Source organism: Cydia fagiglandana, chromosome 15 (genome assembly GCF_963556715.1).
Source record: "Cydia fagiglandana chromosome 15, ilCydFagi1.1, whole genome shotgun sequence".
In the NCBI taxonomy this organism is placed as follows: domain Eukaryota; kingdom Metazoa; phylum Arthropoda; class Insecta; order Lepidoptera; family Tortricidae; genus Cydia; species Cydia fagiglandana.
In genome coordinates this window covers 18,661,063-18,683,254 of record NC_085946.1, presented here as the reverse complement: position 1 = coordinate 18,683,254, position 22,192 = coordinate 18,661,063, and the positions used below count along the sequence as shown (strand labels likewise).

The 22,192-nt window shown below is 39.1% G+C and overlaps 1 protein-coding gene across 1 annotated transcript; it reads right to left on the bottom strand.

The window, feature by feature from the left end:
* Positions 1 to 977: 977 nt before the first annotated feature.
* Positions 978 to 19,817, bottom strand: LOC134671468 (uncharacterized). Its single transcript, XM_063529331.1, has 17 exons — positions 19,741 to 19,817; positions 17,585 to 17,739; positions 16,869 to 17,029; positions 8,362 to 8,747; positions 8,060 to 8,283; positions 7,885 to 7,987; positions 7,670 to 7,797; positions 6,532 to 6,819; positions 6,123 to 6,284; positions 5,794 to 5,922; positions 5,086 to 5,582; positions 4,808 to 4,991; positions 4,153 to 4,348; positions 3,187 to 3,950; positions 2,614 to 2,806; positions 1,665 to 1,778; positions 978 to 1,296 (listed from the first exon to the last, which is right to left on the bottom strand). The coding sequence occupies exons 1-17, from the start codon at positions 19,781 to 19,783 to the stop codon at positions 1,202 to 1,204; spliced, it is 3,822 nt and encodes a 1,273-aa protein (XP_063385401.1). The 5' UTR covers positions 19,784 to 19,817; the 3' UTR covers positions 978 to 1,201.
* Positions 19,818 to 22,192: the final 2,375 nt, after the last annotated feature.

Here is a 22,192-nt window from a genome sequence, read left to right as displayed (position 1 = left end):
AGTAGGAAACCCAAGCTCTTCTTCACCTTTTTAAGATTTTTACAGGTTTTTTTATACACTACGTTTGTGGTAAACATAAGGGATACGAGTAGTATAAATACCTCCAACCGGTGATAAGAAGGGTGGATTACTGTTTGTTATATCTACTTTGCCTCAAGGGTTGGCCAGTGTTACATAAAATCGGTATTTTTTTTATTATTCAATTTATTATGTCACATAAACTGCCGCCGTTATGTCCGCTCGTAAATAGGGCATGCTCCCGGGAATTCCCGGTTCTCATATTCCCGGGAATTCCCGGGAATTTTATGGTATCAAAAGAACCGGTACTGAAGACCCGGTACCGGTACTTCCCGGTTCTCATCATATGACTATTTATTCCCATTTCAATAGTAGTAATGTATTAGTACTTTAGCTCGGGACATTATATAACATTTAATAATGGTGCTATGAAACAGGGAACCCAAATAACCCGATAAATTAACCTAGTAAAGTAGGCATTCGTGAAGGCAGGCCGTGCCGTCATATAGTGCTGAGTGCATCGACTAGGTACGCTACGGCCGTGTGGCTCGGCCCAGGCGGAGCCAATGTGTGCCGGTTAATTTCGTAAAATAGGTTGGAACGCCAATTAAGTGCTTGTTTATAATAAAATAAGTCATTTATTAATTCTTATGCAATTATTTATATGAAAATAAGTCATTCATAAAGATTGTACGCTAACAGAAACAATTTCTGAAAAGGAATCAAAAGATGCCTTGAGAACCGGGAAGAACCGGGAATCCCGGTTCCGGCCATGCCCAGAACCGGGAAATAAAATTCTTGGTACCGGGACCGGTACTGCATGCCCTACTCGTAAATTATTATGTTTTATCTGACAACAAAGAGTTTCATCTGAATCCAATACCGCTGTCGAGGTTCTACATATGATAGGAAATAAGTAAAACGAAACGAACGAACGGAACGAAGTAAACGAATGTTCCTAGGAAGTAAAAGCATATTTTAGTGGATTTTTATGTACTAAGTAAACTGTAAATATAAATAGGCTTTCTTATATCGGATAGCCTTTATACATTTTATTGAAGGTGCGCAGGTAATTTAAAACAACACAACAGATTGTGAGCTGTCACCCTTATTTTCATACAATAATAGAGGTCACTGAAAAATATCAATCATGTAAATGGGTATACATCCTAAATTCACACAGTTAAAATGGGAAAGGGTTGACTTTCTTCTTAAACTTAAAATCGGAACAGTCTGTTTCCGTGTGCATGTGTATAGCTTCTCTGGTGTACGGGCCATCTAGAAGAAAAAAAAATGTGATAACACAGACCGTAATACACACGCTAGCTTTTATAAATAAAATAGGCAGACAGAAAAAAAGTTAAAGTAAGGACAGACATATCTTCAGCTTATCTGTAGTAACAGCAACACTTAACTGTCGATCGTGGACCATATAAGGTTATTAGCCCCAAGAGTCTAGGCTCTTAAAAAGAACTAGGCTCGGGGGCTAAAGAGCTAATTAGGCTTTTGGCCTTTAGGCGTCAAGAGATGAGAGGCGAGCCCTAAAAAAGGGCCCCAAAGGCTCGAGTCTTTTGGATCACTAGGACCATATCTTAGCAATGAAGCTTAGTACTTGTCAGATAAAAATATCCAGGTGATGGTATTACCTATCTGGAACCACTTGTTGAGCGCTTTCCCAGCGTCACGTCGGGCAGAGGCGATGGCTTCGCGTAGCGCCAGCGGCACCACCACAGACATGCAGATCGGGGGCTCGCCGATCGCTGAAAGAACAATATGTATCAACTCGACGACCGGTCTGGCCTAGTGGGTCGTGATCCTGCCAGCGAAGCCGATGGTCCTGGGTTCGAATCCCAGTAAGGGCAATTATTTGTATGATGATACAGATATTTGTTCCTGAGTCATGGGTGTTTTCTATGTATTTAAGTATTTGTATATTATATATATCGCTGTCTGAGTACCCACAACACAAGCCTTCTTGAGCTTACTGTGGGACTTAGTCAATCTGTGTAAGAATGCCCTATAATATTCAAAAATATTCAACTCTCAATGTTATTGTCCTAAGGCACGCCAGAGATGCGAAGGCCTTTAATAGAAGCTGCCAAGAATTTATGTCCAGATACATTTTTGACCTTGCTCCACTCAGTGTGACCGATATTGTGGCTTAGCCGACCGGTGATTTCTACTGAAAAACGATTCTTATATTATTCTCTTCTGTTTTACGAATGATGGATAGGCCACTATGTTTATAATGCTACCTACAGTCCAGATCCACGCAAACCTTAAAGAATATCATTATCATTATCAGAACTTCACGGTAGAATATGATGGAACTTGCATTCATTCTAATTTAAGATCACATCAATGTACCATATTCTGACAAATAAATACATTTCATTCATTCATTCATTCATTATATATTTGTATCAGTAACCAAAATTGTCAGGGAAATCTCACAAGATCTGTTGTGATATTTCTTCTTTGTAACTGCAAATACATACCAAACACCATCTCAAACTGAAATTATATACAGTATGTGTTATAGCCATAGCATTATATAATACTTACCCTTCCACGATTCCAAAAATTTAAACTTACACTTAGCACCGAGCGTCCGAACTTCTGAGTAAGATTTGTCCTTGAAATACACCCGGAAGTCCTGCGGGATGTCCCTGGCCTGCGGCACGTGGTAGTTCCAGGGGCGGTCCGTGAGCACCTCGCCTGTGTTCTCGTCATACACCATGTGCTCCGTCGTCCAGTACCCCAGGCCCATGATGAAAGCACCTTCGACCTGGCAAAATTCCAGGCATTAAGGATCGATCGGCAATTTAGGATGATATTGTTTAAAAAGTGGTTAGGTGGGTCAATCGTATTCTTTCAAGTTAAAATCGAACACAATTTGGATTTCTTAAGGGCCAATGGAAATTTACGACAATTTATCATGTTTTTCACATGAGCATCAAAATTATCCGTTACCAACATAACTTCTCTTATTTCTTGTGATATTTTTCCAGGATCTTTCTCCAACGATCCTAACTAAGTATGTAATCTTCTCAAAGTTTGATTTTGACACAGATGAAAACTATACCGAAACATATGCTTTACATTTCAACCAAAAATGAATGATGTCTTGAATTTGGAATATTTCTTTATTTTGATAAAAATCCTTACTTGGCCAACGTCGACACTTGGACTGATGCTCATGCCCGCATCTTCCAAAAGATCAACCCTCAAAAGCTCCCACTCTCCTGTCAGAATGTCCACTTCCACTTCAGCCAGTGTCACTCCATGCACCTCATACTTCTGCGTATCTAAAAGCGACACAAACGCGTGGGCTTGTAGATCTATACTGGCCTTGTACGCCAACTTAACCAGCAGCTCCCAAGTGGGGTTCAACAGACCAACTTTAAGCGGAGCCAAACGTGCTAGTAATATCTCACAGCATCTTTGAACTCCTATACCAACATTAATCGAAGTCAAACTTCCCCCACTAACAAGGCTGTTTGGAGTCATATGGGTATGATTAGCCTTAATTTGAATCTTCTCCATCGGAATTCCAAGGAAATGTGAAGCGATTTGAACAGCTTTAGTGTTAAGACCTTGTCCCATCTCGATTCCGCCGTGGGTTATAGAGACAGTGCCATCGTCGTTATAAACTGACATGGTCACGTCAAAATATTGGCCATAAAAGGGCGCCCACTTAAGTAGTGACCATCTCAAGCCTTTCTTCTTCCACCTGTTCTCTTTATTAAACTTGTCGACGGCAGCTCGTCTCTTCGCGTAGTCTGCGTCGTGTTTTACTTTCTCTACCATCTCAACGAGCTCGATGTCGGTAAGATTAAGGTTCACTAGTCTTACTGCCAGCGGATCAAGTGACATCTCATACGCTACTCGTTCTAAGATGAATTCGACAGCAGCAATAGCTTCCAAAGTCCCTGTAAGAAGAGTAAGAGCAATGTAAATTTTGCAGTATAATTTAGCTTCTTTATTCCATTACCCAAATATGTAGGTTAGTAAGTAAACAGTCTGTTTAGCTGTCTGGGTCATGGAGTCCTTTGACTGTCTATTGTCAACTGTCCTTCTGTCATATTCGGTTCGGTTATTAGGTATAAATTAGGTTATGATTTTGTGACAGACCTGGTGATCGGCACCAAGTGTTGCAAGCCGTGTCGGTGGTGACGCTGAACACGAGGAAGATCCAGCGCAGCTTGTCGTAACAGTTGTTGTACACGTCTAACACGGGTAGGAAGAGTGGCTCATCGACGACATGCCCATTGTCCATGTATAGGAATTCTTTGCATAGTTGGATCTTGCCAAAGAGATCGACAGCGATCTAAAAGCAGAAAAATTAATGGAATTTTCATTTTAAATAGAGTGATATTTTTATGTTACAAACATTACATTACATTACATTGTAAATGCCAAATGGAATGTGCTAGAATACCTGTTACAAGTGTTACAACTTGAAGATTACATTGGGTTATTAGAATAACAATTGATAGAGAAGCAAATTGTCATCACAATCACAAGCACAAATATTAAGTGAAGAAGAAGAAGAGAGACGTACATGCAGATTGATGCCTATAAAGTTGTATTTATGAGAAATTAGTCATGTGTCAAGAATATTGTTAAGTATAAAGAATTTTGATTAATGTTATATGTATCTATTTGACCGAGCAACGAACATCGTCGTCTTCCCCATGCTTTCTCAGCTATTTGCCATGGCTCATGGAAACCTAAGGACCTACCGCGGAAATCGAAATCCAAAAACGTCTAATATAAATCAGGTTACCTCATACTCAGAGTAGCAAGGCAGGCGCTTGCCCACAGCCTTGGCGAGGGTAGTGAACGGCAGTATGATGCGGCAGGGCCGGTTCAGCTTGTGCGCCACCAGCGCGCTCGCCACCGCCACCTGGGCGCTACGGGAGATCTTCATACCGTACGCTCCTCCCAGCCGGCGGACGATTACGTCTATCCTGGAATTTACATTTAACTAATTAAGCTTCTGTCGTAAAATCATAAAATATAGCAAGCCAACGGGGCGATTTCGGTTTTAAACTTAAAACATACTTATTCTCCGGCATTTTAAGAGCTCGAGATATCATCATCTGCACCAGATCCATATGCTGCGTAGTACAGTGCACCTCCAGACCTTCTTCCGTCGGTTTGGCCACGCTGACCAACGTCTCCATACAAAAGTGCTGCTGCGCAAAAATTGCTTGCTGTCCTTTAATAAGTTTGAACAGATTTCCGCCTGCACTCGTTCCGTCGTGCTCGCCAGCTTTTTTCTTTCTATCAGGAAACTTCATAGCTTCCCTTACATCCAAAACAGGTTTAGTCACATTTTTATATGTAACGTGCACTAATTTGGCAGCGTATTCTGCGATAGATCTAGTCTCAGCGACAACGACTCCGATGACGTGACCGTTGTACTTAACGGATCCGGAGCAGAAAAGCTCTTCTTTTGATAGATACAGGTAGTCGATTTTTGGGAACAGGCCGGGTGTGAAACCGTTTACTCCAGGGATGTCATCAGCAGAGTAAAAAGCAATTACACCTGGGTGTTTCTGTAATACAAATCAAATACAATGTTAATAAATTAACAATTCTGACAGCACTCATAAATTTATCGCGATCTTTCTAGTTTCAGAGTCCAGTTTCACACCTGAATATACATAGTATGAAGAGGTGCTAAGCTAATAGTGTTGCTACTGTGCATAAAAGATCGTCGAAGTGTAGGTTATGTTCAAGTTATGTTTAATAAGTATATGTACTTACGAGGGCCTCACTAGAATCAATGTTGTCTATGTCTCCTTTCGGCACGGTCGCGAGCACAAAGGCGCCGAACACCTCGTGTGGACAGCTCGGCAGGTCCTCGGAGTATGGGGCCTCGCCTGCGCATTGGATCTACACACAATTCATGATCTTAATAATTTTATACTTTACATTACATCACGACGATTTTAACAGAGGCAGGGGTTTTTACTAAATTATATTCCTTTCTTGTTGATCGTTTCAAAATATGCGGGATTAAAGGAAGGTACGGTTTACTTCCTGATCGTAGATAACAGGTGTATTGTTGCATTTGTTACTATTAATGAACTCACCAACGCTTCCACTTTTTCCACAGGCTTGTTAAGCGGGTAGATCAGAGGATTGGTTTTATAATCCTGTTTTGCTTTCGAGACTGGACGCTTGCGACTCAGAACGATTCCACCGGACGCAAATTTAGAATCAACAGCGTCTTCGGGACAAAGAGCAAGAAGACCCTGTAAAAGAAATAAGTTAAGATTTAGGATTGCTTAATTTAGGTATTTTGCTATCTCAATACTCCCCTTTCCATAATCCTCCTTCCTCCTTGCTATAATAATAATCAAAGATCGATTGTTCCGTAGTTCCGATTACCTCTTTCAATGGGATGAGCTTTAAACTAATTTGGAAGCAGTTTGATTTGAAATCCAAATTTCACCTCAAAGTAATCTCGATGAATAAAAACTATTAGTGGGAAACGCTTACTTTATAAAACAAATTGATAGCAAGTTTCTTTCTATACTTCGCCGACGGTTCCGGAGGGTTCTCTTCCACCACCAACTCCTTCTTCAAAACCTCGATAGCGTCTTGCAAAGTTTTGTTCGTAAACAGTTTCTTTCCTCTTAAGAACGTCTCTGTCTTGAAAGCGTGCACGAAGTTTGGGTTTATGGCTCCGAACACGATTCGTGCTTCCTTTACTGCACCGGAGGAATCTAGTCTGTATAGGAAAGCGGCGTTGACGATGGCGTGTGCAGATTGAGCACGTGGCATTACCTAAACCGTTGTAAAAGTAAGTAGTTAAATATGTAGGTTGGACGAAACATTTTCAAATAAAATTTAAAAAAGTTACTACCTACCTATAATATTAGTCACTCTTTATTTAAGCCGTCTAGGCTAAACAGGCAAAAAACTATAGCAATATTATAGTCACACAATAACCATGCAGTCTGGTTACCATTGGGTAATTTATATTTATAATTTACAAATACAAGTAGCAATACCGACAAGTAGCAAATAAAAACATTGTATTATGTGTAGAGTTAAAGGTGACTCAGCTCAGGTAAGAAAGCACATCAAATTGTATGAAAGCATCTCATAACAATCAGTTAGATTCATATAATATGTATTCTCATTTCTTTTATTGATTTTATTTTCTTTTCCTTTTGTAAGATTTGATTTGTTTTCTGAAAGAGCTACGTATTTGTGATTTCATGTGCATATATGTTTATTTTTTATATCAAATTCTATAAAGTTATGTACTCACTGAGTATAATTGCATGAATTCTATAGTAATTTAAATTGTATTAATTACTCGTAATGCATGTTAATTATAAGATGTAATAATGTTTTGAAAAGATGTGTCCCGCCGAGTTTGTTGCCGGTCCCATATTGGGATACCCTCCTCCAATTGAGGGGGGATTTAAATCTTCTCGGGGCAGAGGTGTACGGTTGGAGCCGGTAAAGGTTTATTTGACGTTCATAAGCGCATTGTAATATGCCTACTTGAATAAACTATTTTTTATCTTTTTTATCTTTTATCTTATCTTTTTATACAAGTAGGTACATTTTTTTTAAAGTTATAATGTCTTTCTTAAAGACTTATTCTAGTGTTAGTTATAGTTACCTTGAATGATTCAAATTGGTAGTCATGACCCAAAGGACGAAGTAAAATGTTTAAAATGACCTTACTCCGCATATCCACTTTGAGGAACTCTCTTATGGTTACTTTTTTCTCTTGTTTATTTGATTCCACTGAAATATAAACAAAACCTAAAATTAAAGATATCAAAGATGTTGTTGACTAGGCATCTTCGATTTAAAATTTCGTCGACAACTTACAAATAGTCATGTATGCACCAACGGTCTCAAGTAGAAGAAATACATCTGACTGGAACTCATTGTGCTTGTGTTTGATCATCAGGTTTCCAGCTACCGATCCCACCTAAAAACATATTTCAGATAGTACTGATATTGTTATAATTAAAATCCAAATGATTATAAGTTGGACACTTACATTTCTGACAGGAATATGAGCTACCAACTGCAAATGTTCTTGTAACTTCTGAAGATACCAGAAATTATCTTCAGTGGCGGCGAGTTTTTTGAATATTTCAATGGTCTCATTAAGTGTACAACCTGCACCGAGGACCAAGTTCTGGTCAAGATGGTATCCTTTCAGTTCATCGACGCAGCATATGTCGATGAGAACACGGGGATATTTCAGAATAGGGAAAGCTCCTAAAAACATTCATTATTGAAATATATATTTGTATTTTTTACTAACATCATACCTATCATAAGCATCTTAAACGATACCTTTGGCTGTGTTTCCTGCTACTAGCATGTAATCATCATCTCCTTTCTGCTTTAATACTTCAAAAATATCATCAATATGATATACTTTAGAAAAATACCTTCCATCTTTTAGATCTATTTCAATTTTTTGGTGTTCTTTAGCATCGTAGGCTTCTACTAAGCACCATTCGCTTTCACTGCAACTGCTTTTGCGGCAAGTCTCTCCACTTATTTTGCAAATATTGAGGTCCTCTATGTCTAGCATAGTGTTATCTGGCTTTGGTGCGTCACTTGCAAATTCCTTGAAGGCCTCCAGAATAGGCCGGTAACCGGTGCATCGGCAAATGTTGCTTCCGAAAGACTTTTCTATCTCCAACATGGTAATATCCTTATTACTTTTCAGGAGGCTGAACAATAAAATGAGAAAATGGTTATGAATAAAATGTCCTTACATCAATATTTACAAGACTGCAGCTCGTTCTTTTACCTGACTTGAGAGTTATGTTTTCGATTATTAAACATATTTTGTAATATTTTTGCATATATTTTAAATTTATCAAAAGAATCTTAATTAATTAATTCAAATTTTACACGTCAAACTATTAACATACACAACAAGTACCTACAGAACAACAAAGAAAGTTAAATTTTGTAATATTGAAATTTTCCCATATACATAGATCCCATCAGTTCAGTGTTCCTTGACAGTAAACATTTATTGGCAACATACCTACTGTTTAAATGTTACAATTTATATAATAAACTGTTTGATTTTATATGATTATACGGAAATGTAAATGTAACAAAATAATGATTATATTATCTTGCTGCTGGGACAGCCGCGGAGTATGCCGCCAAAATGAAACATGCCAAATACTCTGCCCTGGAACCAATGTACGACTTTGTCCCAGTTGCAGTCGAGACTGCAGGACCTTGGGCTGTGGAGGCTAGGGACTTTGTGAGGGATTTGGGTCGGCGGCTGAGGGACAGGGGGTGCGACAATCGGTCCGGGTCGTACCTGGTCCAACAGATCTCATTGGCCATTCAGCGCGGTAACGCTGCCAGCGTAATGGGGACATTTGAGCCAGGTACGATTCGTGACGGTTAAATATTGTTTAACTTAGATTTTATAATGACGAAGCCTGTTGCGGATATCATCCTTGGTATGTTTGGGACGAGGCATGTTGCTGATTTGCATTTGTAGCCACGGGACGAAGCCTGCGTTGCGGATTTTTATTGCAAACATATGTAAGTACATTAAGTTAAATAGAACCGTTTTTCCCCCGAAGGGTAAAAAACGGATATTTAGGTTCCTGCCGAAGCTTGAACCACATTATGAGATAACACCCTTGTAACTCAGCCCTAATCAAGCGAATTCATCAACTAGTAGCGCCATCTATCGCGCCATTCAAGTACTAATGTCGCCCGGTTGCCAGCGCTCGGCTGCTTTCTCTTCAGTACCACATAAGCCGGCAAGGCCCTTAGGTGTGGTTCAAGCTTCGGCAGGAACCTAAATATCCGTTTTTTACCCTTCGGGGGAAAAACGGTTCTATTTAGGTGTCCGTGCCTTCGCTTGAACCACATTATGAGACGTGTTTAAACCTCTGCCGGCGCTGGTCCGGGCGTACTGTGACTGATAATATTTATATCTATGCAAAAATCACATAATAAGAACGTGGGCTTGAAATTTATTCCATATAGATATACTAAATATTATATACTAAATATTATTATTAGATATTGTTTGCGTGAAACCTTAACTAGATTTTCCTTATTTGGAATTACCGATAGATGAGACAATTGTTAGCACTGACTGGCAACATAAGTTATCCGTTGCTACTATAAAATTACTTAACTTTTTATATAAAACAACTGTGTAATTATTAGTTGAAAAGTTGTCCCTAAAATCATAATTAAAGACATAAGAAGGTACTTGTAGGTCGTACAATTTTTAAGTGTAACCACTATCTGAAGTAGTAGCTCTGATGCATGTAACGTGAACCACATCGAGTGAGTTTTACACTAAACCCGTCCAAACTACCTCTGATGCTTTCCTTACAATAGCCCACTAGGTGATAAAAAGGTTTTGTTGTATGATGTAATGATATTACTACTACTTATCTACTGCTTACCACAAAAATAGCACTGTCGGCCCATCCACTGTTTAAAAATTTGTAACTAATTGGAAAAGCTTGGGTTCTCTCTGATTTATCGTATTTTCCAACAATTTAATGTAAATTGGTAAGTTGCATCATATGATAGGCCAGATGTAATGTTATATAGGTCTATGTGGACAAATAACCAAATGTTTGTAAGTATAGGTACCCACTAGAATACGACATTGTCATTATTTAGATATAAATAGTTATTGACTAGGTATACCAGGTTTATTTGTTAATGGGCTATCATTACATAAGGACAACATATTCCTTAAACAAACGTGTAAAAAAAAAAAATTATAAACATGATGTACTTATTTGTGGAAGCCATTGAGATTTATTTCGAATCGAGTACTCCTCTGCCTGAAAGTAGCGTCAGAAAGTGAAGAAGAAAATACAACACTTCATGACTTGATGCATGCGTTGCTAACTAGTAACAACTCTCAGCAGTAGATAGTTTCAACTGAGCCGATAATACATCCTACCTTACTGATTAGTTTTAGGCGAGGGTTGCTTTAAAAACAACCATATTAATAGTAATTCATGAATAGATATTAATTCTTTTATGAAAAGGTAGGCCTCCTAGTTCTCCTACCTATTTCAAGTGTCAATTATGAATCACAGATAACTGGAAACATGTCAATTAAGCTGGTGCCGGGTCAACCAAGCTTTTATATTATATGCTTGTCAGTCATGCAAGCGAATGTATTTAACGAATGAACAAAATCACTGACACGCAGGTGACAATCGTATGAAGGCGATGATTATGAATCTAAAGTGATGCTGACAACTCCAGTTGTTGTGGATGACATCTCTCCATGATATTGTGCGTAGACTGAAGATCCGTCTACCATGTAGGATATTTTAGAAGATTTTTTAATCTTTGAATAATTCCAATGCCTTCACCTATAATTTTTAGGCTAATTATAACAAAGGCTTGTAATTGTAGGTTGTTTAATGTTCACTCTTTCTGGTGGTAAGCTGATTCCCAAACTGAAGATTTTATGGTTCGCGCGCTGGTAATGGATTGTACGATGCTTTATTGTTAGACTTAGCACGATTTGTGAGTTTTTAATGCTTTCGTATACATACAATCTTCTATAAGAGTGTAAAAACCTCTTGACTGATGGTGGAAGACTCTTTGACTAAGAAAAGAGTACAACCTTTTCAAACCAATTGCGAAACTTTCGTCACACCCAGAAAAATTAAAACATTATTATTATTTGTATATGGTGAGAACCAATAAGTTCTTGGCATTATAGCATTGTAGTTGCACAAGCCACGGGTGTCTCATGATATCATCTAATCTCAAGTGCTGCGCCAGCAACGGCGCGCGCGGGCGATGCTGTGGCACAATTCCTGTCAAACCTTAACATGTGTAGACGCATTAATTACCAAATATTAATTTGATTACTTAATTTGTACTTTGAAGCCCCAATCCGCATTAGGCCAGCATGGGGACCCTAGCCCAAGCCCTCTCGCGAGTGAGAAGAGGCCTGTGCCCCGTAGTGGGACGTATATAGGCTGAATTATTATTATTAATAATTTGTAGGTACTTTGGTTAGAAATTTAGCAATACAAGGACGTTGTATGATATTTATTGGCTTTCGTTCAATTAAGTTGTGTATCAATTGATTTTAGACTGTTTTTATTGTCGTGAGGGAACCCTAGGGTTAATTAGGCATCATGATGCCCACAAATAAACAATTATTTGATGATCTTGGCCTCTCTGCGACATATTATATTTATGTCACTACCTTGACGTAATCATAGAATAAATAATAGTATGTACTGTAGGTACAGAAGGTTCACTCTCTAACAAAACGCGTCTATTACGACAGATTATGACCGCAAGGTGGCGCAAACGCGAGCAGGTGTCCGTTACATAGCGGTGCGCGGCAGCTACTAGTGCTAGACACCAAAATTGGTGTGGGCCGCATTTACTTGGAGCGACGCGACAAAATCGCGGAGTGAGCTACGCCTGACGTAACACTGATATATGTCTACAGATATCTCATATGCAATGATGTAAGCATATTATCATGAATATATAAATATATGAATTGTAGTTGTCTTCACAACTAATGCTGTAATTCTATTAGCAGCACATCTGCCCTTTAACCAAGACACGATGATTTTGTAGGGTACTACACCTGGAACTCTAATTGATTGCATTGACGATGATGTTTCCAATTACATGCCCTACGAGACTTGTTACAACAGTATGCTGTAAACCCTGGACTACTACCTTTCAGCTAAGCTTGTAGTACTTAGATCTGGCAATGCTGCAATGTCGGCAGAACTAGTGTTGATTTTCAGAGTAAATTGCAGGCTCTATTTAACCGGCGAACATATTTGTAGTCTTGATTCACTACCAGGATCACATTTCGCTTAGATCTTGCATTTTGCCTGAACCACCGTATGTTGTTATTCTTTATAAAATCATGTGAGTACTTCCTTATCTGCCAAGGAAGCCTCTCATCTGGAAATCGAAAGAAGGATATTTCTGGTCCGTGTTCTTTCAGAATCCGGTATCTGCTATCGGTGACTGCCTGCAAATATTTTCTACATATTACGGATAGTATGTACGTTTACGTACGTTGTACATTTGTATGTATATTGGCTTGCTCCGCAGTCCACTTGGTTTCAAAGTTTCTGAAGTGACTTCATTTTAAGTTATCTATTTGGAAAAATTAAACAATCATCGTTTAGATGTAGGTAAAGCCGTGGACCGTGGCTGTTGATTCGACAGTTTAGTCCCTTAGTCGGCTTCACCTCTAATTCAATACGCGATTTTTCGAAACAGAATCAGTAACTCCACTCTAACTAAACTACCGAAAAATCTTTTCATTAATTCTTTATTTATTTACATAATTTGAAGGGGTGCTTCATCGTCTACATAGGCATAACATTTACCACTATAGAAGCCGATGTTTCACGTCCTATTTAAAAATCATGGGTAACTATGCGGATTGCTGTACTAAATTAATATTGTACTATATAAGGTCCTTTTAGACATTATGTAAAAGCACCTCCTACAAATGCCGTCTGTTTCCGATAGTTATATCACCAGTAGGAGTTCATTTCCTTTGAAATTGAACTATGTAACGTTTACGGTCAACGTTTTATGATGCATGATTGTTATACCGACGGCGCAGGTTGATTGACAAACCGCTGCTTAGATACTCTTCCGAAGTGGAGCTTGTTGCTTACAGCATTAAAAATGCCTTTGTCAGTTCGGTCTCATGGACGGAATGCGATCCTGCCCCTGTGTTTTCTAGGTATTACTCTTAGTTCAGTGGTCTCAGTTTCACAGCTACATAGTAGACGATTTAACCTAAGTAAAAGATTTATCTGTGACAGGTCGCAATTTTTTAGCTAATTGTCAATATTTAGAGATGCTTCAGTATTCCCAAAGACACTATTAAGTCGCATAGTCATTCATCATTTAAGAGAGGGATTTAGTGCGACGATTATACAGTCATATATATCATTAACTCTTTATTTATTTTCAGGTTTAGAGCCGCAATAAAGAGATATCCTTTGTAAGCCTATGACAGAGCCGTTAATGAATTGGCATTATACGTGTATTGGTATTCCTATTTAGAAGCGAGAGCTTTAGTCTTCTTTCCTTCTTTAAAGCTAACGTCAATTTTTCTTCCCTCCCCCTCTCTCCTTTTGGTATAGGATCTAGTTGGGCAAAGTATAACACACGGTTTTTCACTTTGTACTCTTCCCTTTTCACAGTTTCTTAACTGCTATTTTCCATGGCCAGTTATTCATTCAGTTTAGGATCCTCAGAATGTATATTTTTGGTTTGTTTGGTATCTCACGGCAATTGAGATGGCAGTTATCGACCAAGACCAACATTTGTACACGACCAAGACGGAAACCTGCCTTTTTCCCCGGCAGGTTGAAACAATTACTGTAACTACATTTCGTTATCAATTTCGCGCCAAACCCGCCAATAGAAATTCTGCTGCTCGTCGTTCTAAAAGGTGACACACCATTTGGTCAGCTACAATGATGATGACGCCCACTGACTGGGTCGCACATTGGTTCATGACCATGCAGACCTTAAATGCGAGTCCGGCCGTGCAGACATCGAACGATAAAGCGACCAATAAGACGTCCGCTACCGTATTAGTGGTAGGTAGACCATGAGACTGATGTCATTTCAATTTCAATGTCTTTTCAGAGGACGATGCGATATCGTCTCATAGGACGACGCATTAATGTCTCACGATACGACAAAATGTAGTTTTATGGAACAACGCAATGTAGTCCAATAGCCCATAGGACGCAATATCCTCTTACGGGACGACCACAAGATGGTGAAATGTCTTCTCACATGATGACATAACTCATCGCGATGCCTGTCGTATCACAGGATGACGCCTTATTGTTTACAGGACGACGCTTGATGTCCCACAGGACAATGTCATGTCAACTCACGGGACTATGCTATGTCGTCTTACGCAACGACGCTTGTCGTCCAACGGGACGACGCCATGTGCCATTTATACCCGTAGGTATTCTGTTTATGATGATGGCTATAGGAGCTCACTTAGTCTCATCGCTGGGCCACGGGCACTGAGCGGAATGTCACAAGGTCTTTTAACGAGACGATGCTCGTTGTCTTGCAAGACGCTGCCATGTCGTCTGTCAGGACGATCACGGGACGACGCCATGTCGTCTCACGGAACGACGCATGTCGTCTCGCGGGACGACGCCATGTCATCTTGCGGGACGACGCCTTGTCGTCTCACGGGACGACGCCATGTCGTCTCACGGGACGACGCCATGTCGTCTCACGGGACGACGCCTTGTCGTCTCACGGGACGACGCCTTGTCGTCTCACGGGACGACGCCATGTCGTCTCACGGGACGACGCCATGTCGTCTCACGGGACGACGCCTTGTCGTCTCACGAGACACGAGACGATGCTTGTCGTCTCACGGGACGACGCCATGTCGTCTCACGGGACGACGCTTGTTGTCTCACAGGACAAGGCCATGAGGCGTAAGTACCCGTGTACTTTTTATGACGGTGCCTGTAGGAAGGTCACTGCGTCTCGTCGCTGGGCCATGGGCACCGAGCGGAATGTCACGAAGTCGGAGATTTTCAAAATATTTTTTCGATTTAAATTTCTCGATCTTTTTAAACTTGCTTTGTAAACGTGTTGCTCGGCTGAGTTACAAAAGCGTACTGAAGAGAAAGCAGCCGAGCGCTGGCAACCGGGCGACATTAGTACTTGAATGGCGCGATAGATGGCGCTACTAGTTGATGAATTCGCTTGATTAGGGCTGAGTTACAAGGGTGTTATCTCATAATGTGGTTCAAGCGAAGGCACGGACACCTAAATAATAATAAATTAATTTCTATGACACGTAAAAAAAATATTATCTTTACATTTAGATTTTCGTATTTTAGTCATATTATCAATGCTTTAATTCAGTTGCAAAATTGGATCGTCAGTTTAGACCATGATGGAAAATGAAATTTCATTCGAATAAATAGCAATTGGAATATAATCCAACTGTATGAATAATATACGTGTTTTTGTAAACTGTGTAAACCTATGCTGTTTTGCGATTCCAAGTTATTGACTCAGCTGAAGCTAAGATATACGAGACTGCAATACAGGGAACGAGTCATAATTTAATACTGAATTAGTAAGAAATTATTAAAAAAAAACATTCATGTTAATAATAATTTCGATGATAGAGTTACCTTCATGTGTTCACTGATGAAATGTTTACTTTAGTTTCTAACGCAAACTCCCTTCGCAAGGCAGCTTGTGGCGAGCTGTAGGATAATAGCCCACATACCCCACGAATCCGAGTGCTCCTGGTGAGTTCTGTCACCCGAATGGTGATAAAAGGGTAACAGTGGAGGATGGGTGGCACAACTGGCACAGAATTATCTTAGCCGAAAGTCGCGGGTTGGCTATATGTTTAAAGTCCACTTCTCTACCCTCAGCCCTCACGCCCGTTGTTGCCCTTAAGCCATTCTAGACGTCGCTTTTTGTGGGAGCCCATCTTGTGGGGGCGAGTCACTTTATTTGGCAGGCGTCCGGTTTCATCACATAGCCCAGTAAGTATTTAGTCCAACGCTTTCACTCAATAGCCTAGTTCATTTTAGATTCCATTAACTCTCAATGCTCCTTACACCTTGGCGAGTGCAGCCGGCCTAGCCAAGACTACAATCGCTATCGCTTCGACAACGAAAAGCATTATGTCTCTCTATCACTCTTCCATATTAGTGCGACAGTGACAGTTGCGTTTCGATCGCTACGGAGCGTAAGCGATCGGCATCTTGGCTACGCGGCCTGTATCTGCGTGCGTCCCTTTTTATGATGTTGATTACCTGTACATGGCCATGACCCATCCAGGCGAGCAGTAGCCGCATTGCGTGCCGTTGAGCTTGGCGAGGGTCTTCTGTATGGGATGGTAGCCCTTCAGACGGTTGCCGACGCCCTCTATCGTCGTGATCTCCCAGTCTTGGCATGATGTCACCGCCACCAGACACTGCATGTAAAAATGAAAATTTTAGGCAAGAATTTTGTTCTTGTTTTTTATATAGATATAGGAGGCAAAAGAGGCAGATGGATTAGTGAGTATTTCCGATGAGGGATAGAGATCGATAAATTGGTTCTTCATATTCCTTCTTAGGATAATGTTTTGATATATCTGGAAATTATAAAGATACAACTAAGGAAATTATAGCAGGAGAAGGTCGTATCAACATGTACAATACATAAGTGAATTGTGACATATTTAGTGGTAAGTGACACATTTAGTGGTAAATATTGTCGAGGTTACATATGTTCAATTAAGTAGGTAATAATGACAATCTTTCAGTCTAAAAATATTTTGTTTCAGTAACTATTTTTGTATCACTTTTGTTTACCCAGGTGTTAATAAAATTTTCCTCCGAAAACGCCCGTTTTCAGTCTGATATACACTTCCGAATTAAAAATTCAAAAAATAGGGGGGAAAGAAAGCATTAACGGAACGTTGGGTAATATTTTTATAATATGGATTCCTGCAACCCTGATGCCCAGATGGTAGGTAGGTACTTACAGAGTTAACAGCTCCTTGCTTCTCTCCAGGTCTGGCAGCAGAGACGACGCAAGCGCCGCAGCCGCCCTCGCGGCACATGTACTTGGTGCCACGCAGCTCGCAGCGTACGCGCAGGTACTCCAGCAGGGACAGGTCGGAACATGTCTCGCGCCCAACTGGGAATACAGTTTGGTTTGAGTTTTTTTGTAAACTGGCTGTAAGGCTCGCTATTATATGTACTTTCAATAGTCCGTGGTGTCCGTATACATAAATAGTTAATATAGGTAATCTCTAGTTCAGCATAATGTCGCCTGTGCTGCCACCTTTCGGCAATTTTGGGGTCCCAGAACTTTGCCCAACGGCATACCTACTTAAAATTGGTAGCGGTTACTGGCTCTACAGAACTATTTGTTCGACCGTTTCCCTTAAGGCAGAAGAAGATTACATACATAGCAATCAAAGCATGCAGTTATTTGAAATGGTAGTAAGACTACACGGTGACCTTATTAACACGACTAAGGACCGGCACACATACCCACGATACGACGTCGTATCGTGAGACGACGCGACATCGTCTAACGTTACGACGTCATATCGTGGCGCGATAAGTGTCAAATTATACTGGTAACCATGGTAACTCCAGGTTTAACCGGTTAACCCCGGGTTAGTGGATGGTGCAAGTAGGGTTGCCATATGGAAGAATTAAATGTCCTGATAAAAATCCTGACATCACCCTAAAAATGCGGACATTTCTTGTAGCAGAGATTTGGCATACTAGGTAGCTAGAACGACGCCCCGGCGCGCGGCGGCGCGCTGCTCTCTGCGGTGTACTGTATCGTGGATCTACTTTTCCCTTTCCCTTCGGCCGATCCCGTAGCCCCCTCCCCGGGCGCGCATTTTATTTTAATAAGGTCATTCCTAAAAATCCGGACACATGCCAAGTCCGGCCGCAATCCGAACAAAGGGTCAAAAATCCGGACATGACCGGACAAATCCGGACGTATGGCAACCCTAGGTGCAAGTGGCCCTTAGTAAGTTTAACCTATAATGGTATAAAGTAAGACAATGTAGATAATCTCTGCTTCATTTCATAAACTGTTTCAGCCTTGTGCATGTGCAAGTCACGTGTCTCAGAATGCATGTGAAATGAATAATAGTGCAGCCCATGTTGTATACAATTTGTAAAACAGTCATGAATGTCAGGTTTGTTTGTGTGTAACGTAGGTCTGTATGCAAAATCTACATTATAGAATCGGACCAAAAAAGTCTGCAGCGGATTTGATAGCCCACGCAGTGCTAGTGTCATTTATACGTCATAATTTCATAGAAGTTTGACGTTTAAAATAACACTTTTACTGCGTGGGCTATCAAATCCGCTGCCGACTATTCTTGGTCTGACTCTATGTCATTTTAAGTTCGCTATACAGGGTGGTACTGGTTGGCATATGGGGCTTTAAATCCAGGGCTCGATTCTACTCGCTAAACGGAGCTACTTTTATTATGGAACCAACTTACTTTTTCATACATTTTGGCTGATCAGATGTCGACGTTTTCTATGGAAAAGCCAAAAAAAATTCCCCGATTTTAGGATTGGTCCCATAGTCAAAGTAGCTCAGTTTAGCGAGTAAAATCAAGCCCTGGAATTAAATAACCCCATGTTCAGACACATACTGTATACCTAGGTAACGTTTAGGTTCGTTAGTTATCTTGTGGTCCTAAATGGACCTTTATCCAGTATTTGAGGGTTTTCACACATAAATTCAGACATAATGAATACTAATTACTACAAGTACCTACCTACTGTATATTTGTTTATTAATATTAACTATGCCCTCCGATAGTTCCATAAAAAAATTGCCTACTCCAGAGCACACAGTCGCTGTGGCCGAAATCGGTCAGGAGAGCATCATCATCATCACCATAAAAAAAAAACAAAAAAAAAACATATGTTTTGTTTTTATACAAATCTCTAATTTCTACACCAGAATACTCTAATTAGTTTTAATAACAAAATTAAAGTGCAAAAAGACCTCGGAAAACTCGGCACCGTCGATCGGCCAGAAACGGCTTTGGACAGAGTAGCATGGCGGTCTTTGGTGTCGGAGGCCAAGACCCACTTCGGGTCGTCCGCCACAGCAGTAAGTAGGTACTACCTACTTAATTTAATTCCAACTTACCAGAGTGAGGTTCCCCATTGACGGTGAAATTCACTCGGTCCATACTGCTCAAACGTCTCAACTAGACTGTTTGTAGCCACAGTACTTACAGACGAGTATGCCACAGTTACCTAGATGACATTAAGTGCCCTATGAAAACATACGAATCGAAACTCGTAGCGGCAGCGCTTTGTTTAAAGGATCTAGCCGCAATTCGCAATCCTATAGTGAAACTGCCCCTGGCTGAAATGTATACCTTTCTTAGGCGCGTTTATTTGTCTTATTATAAGATACCGTTTTACCAAATTTCAAGTCAAGAATCCCCTTGGTTTGGCAAAAAAACAATTTTGGGGCAGGGGCAGTTTCACTATAGGATTGCGGCTAGACCCTTTAACCATATAAATTTGTCTATTAACAATCATATTTGAAAATGATGGTTAATATGGAAAATGCCAATCGAAACTTAAATAAAATACAAATCGCTTACGATTATTGTCAGAAAGTGAGTACCTAATAGAAAAAGAAATGTATAAAAACAGTCACGTTATATTTCGTAGATAGCACCTGTCATACCATTTCTTTTTTGTCGCGTTTCCATTTTTCATTCATCATCATTTACAATTATCATCTTGCTTAGGAATGCTAGGTTTTTATGGTCAATATTGTGTACAGAAATAAATACTTATAATATTCTTACCTAATCTACAATTATTTCTGTTATTTATAAATAAAAAGTAACGGTCAGAAGCGAAGTAAGGTCTACTATATTACCAATAAGTAACAAACAACTAGTCATTTCGTACGTGGGTGGATTTCAAAATCGGGCGAAAAGTTTTGGTTCGGTCTTTATAAAAAAAACTAGTGGGTTGTGTGAGTTGCAACTTTTTTATATGTTTTTAAGAACTATTAAATTATTAATGTTCCGTCAATTACCATCTCCAATAACTTAATAGTTTTTTTTATATAAAATGTTTCATGTGTCTAAAATCATCACCGTCTACCGGAAAAATCTAAACCTTTATGTTTGTAGTGAAAATTATAGCATACCTATCGTACGATTGCGATTTTTCTTTTAGTTATATCTTTTCCATGTTGTTGTTTAACACATGAATAAATATGCAATAATTCCTTCACCGAGAAAGTACATTTAAAAATATTTAAAATTTTGTCACGAATATTCGTCAACACCGTCATGGTTATGTCAATGTGAGCTTATCTCCGTGTATAAATAACAAAATACCGCTAAAGGTCCTTGCCCTATTTTTCACTTTAGTTTAAAACGCAAAAAATGATTTCACTATAAATTCACATCATTGAATCGTAAGAAATATGACGAACAAATTTGTAAAACGTAGTTTGTCATAACAGAGCATCATCACCGTTATGCTTTGGTTTAAAGAAGTTACGAATGATATATTAGAAATAATTATCGAAATGAATGGAAAACTACATGAAATTTATTGTGTAGCAAAGACATTAACTACTATTATTCCCATTCTAGAAATAAAAACAAGAAACTCTCAAATCGTCAACACCATACCCATCATCATCGGGAAAAAATGACGACCGGTGATGATTTCATGTGTATGGTGATGACGGTTCTCAGAAACTTTTCTAGTTATTTTGGTATAATTCACTATGATATTAAGCTGTATGTTTGAAAAACGTTTTCTATATCTTCTAACACAATATAATGTCTACCTTATAAATGTAGAATAAATGTAGAAAAAGATATAACTATTTCTTTCACACTAGAGGGATGGTTAGGTTTTATATAACATGTTGACTAAGTAGGCAAAATTTAGGTCACTTAGAACTTAGAACATTTTTTTTTGTTTTATTATAATCTAATACATGTAAATCGTGCAACTTAGAGTTTGTAATTGCATGTTAGTCGTATTAAAACATTGTATTTCAACAAGCAACATCTATTAAGTTTTAAGCGACCATAGGCTACGGTTCTGGCTCATTATCCAGATGGCCTTATGTTTTTTGATGATATTACATTAATTGATGTACATAATTACAGCAATTAATAATTATACCATTTGTTAGTCACCCGACCCATTCGGCCCAATACCTAACATTTTGTAACTTATGACATGCATTAAAAGTAGGGATCTTACAACTTATAAAACACTGATTATATAAAGATGTTTAGCTATTAAACAAACTATATATGGATTTAAATCATTACAACTATTTTTAAAGTTAGTTTATAAAACAACAAAAATACAAACATTACAAACTTAGGTAATTGATCAAATTATCAAATAAAAATGTAATATATCATAAAAATTACGCTCATTGGTAAGCCAGCAATTTTCTAATATGATATAAATACCAAGTTTTGCAGTAGATAAAAGAAGATGCGGGTTTAAACTGATAATAAGAGTACAATATTGATACTATGATTTAACATTGAAAAAACCCAAAAATATTAAATACATAAATTGCATATTTCTGAATATAA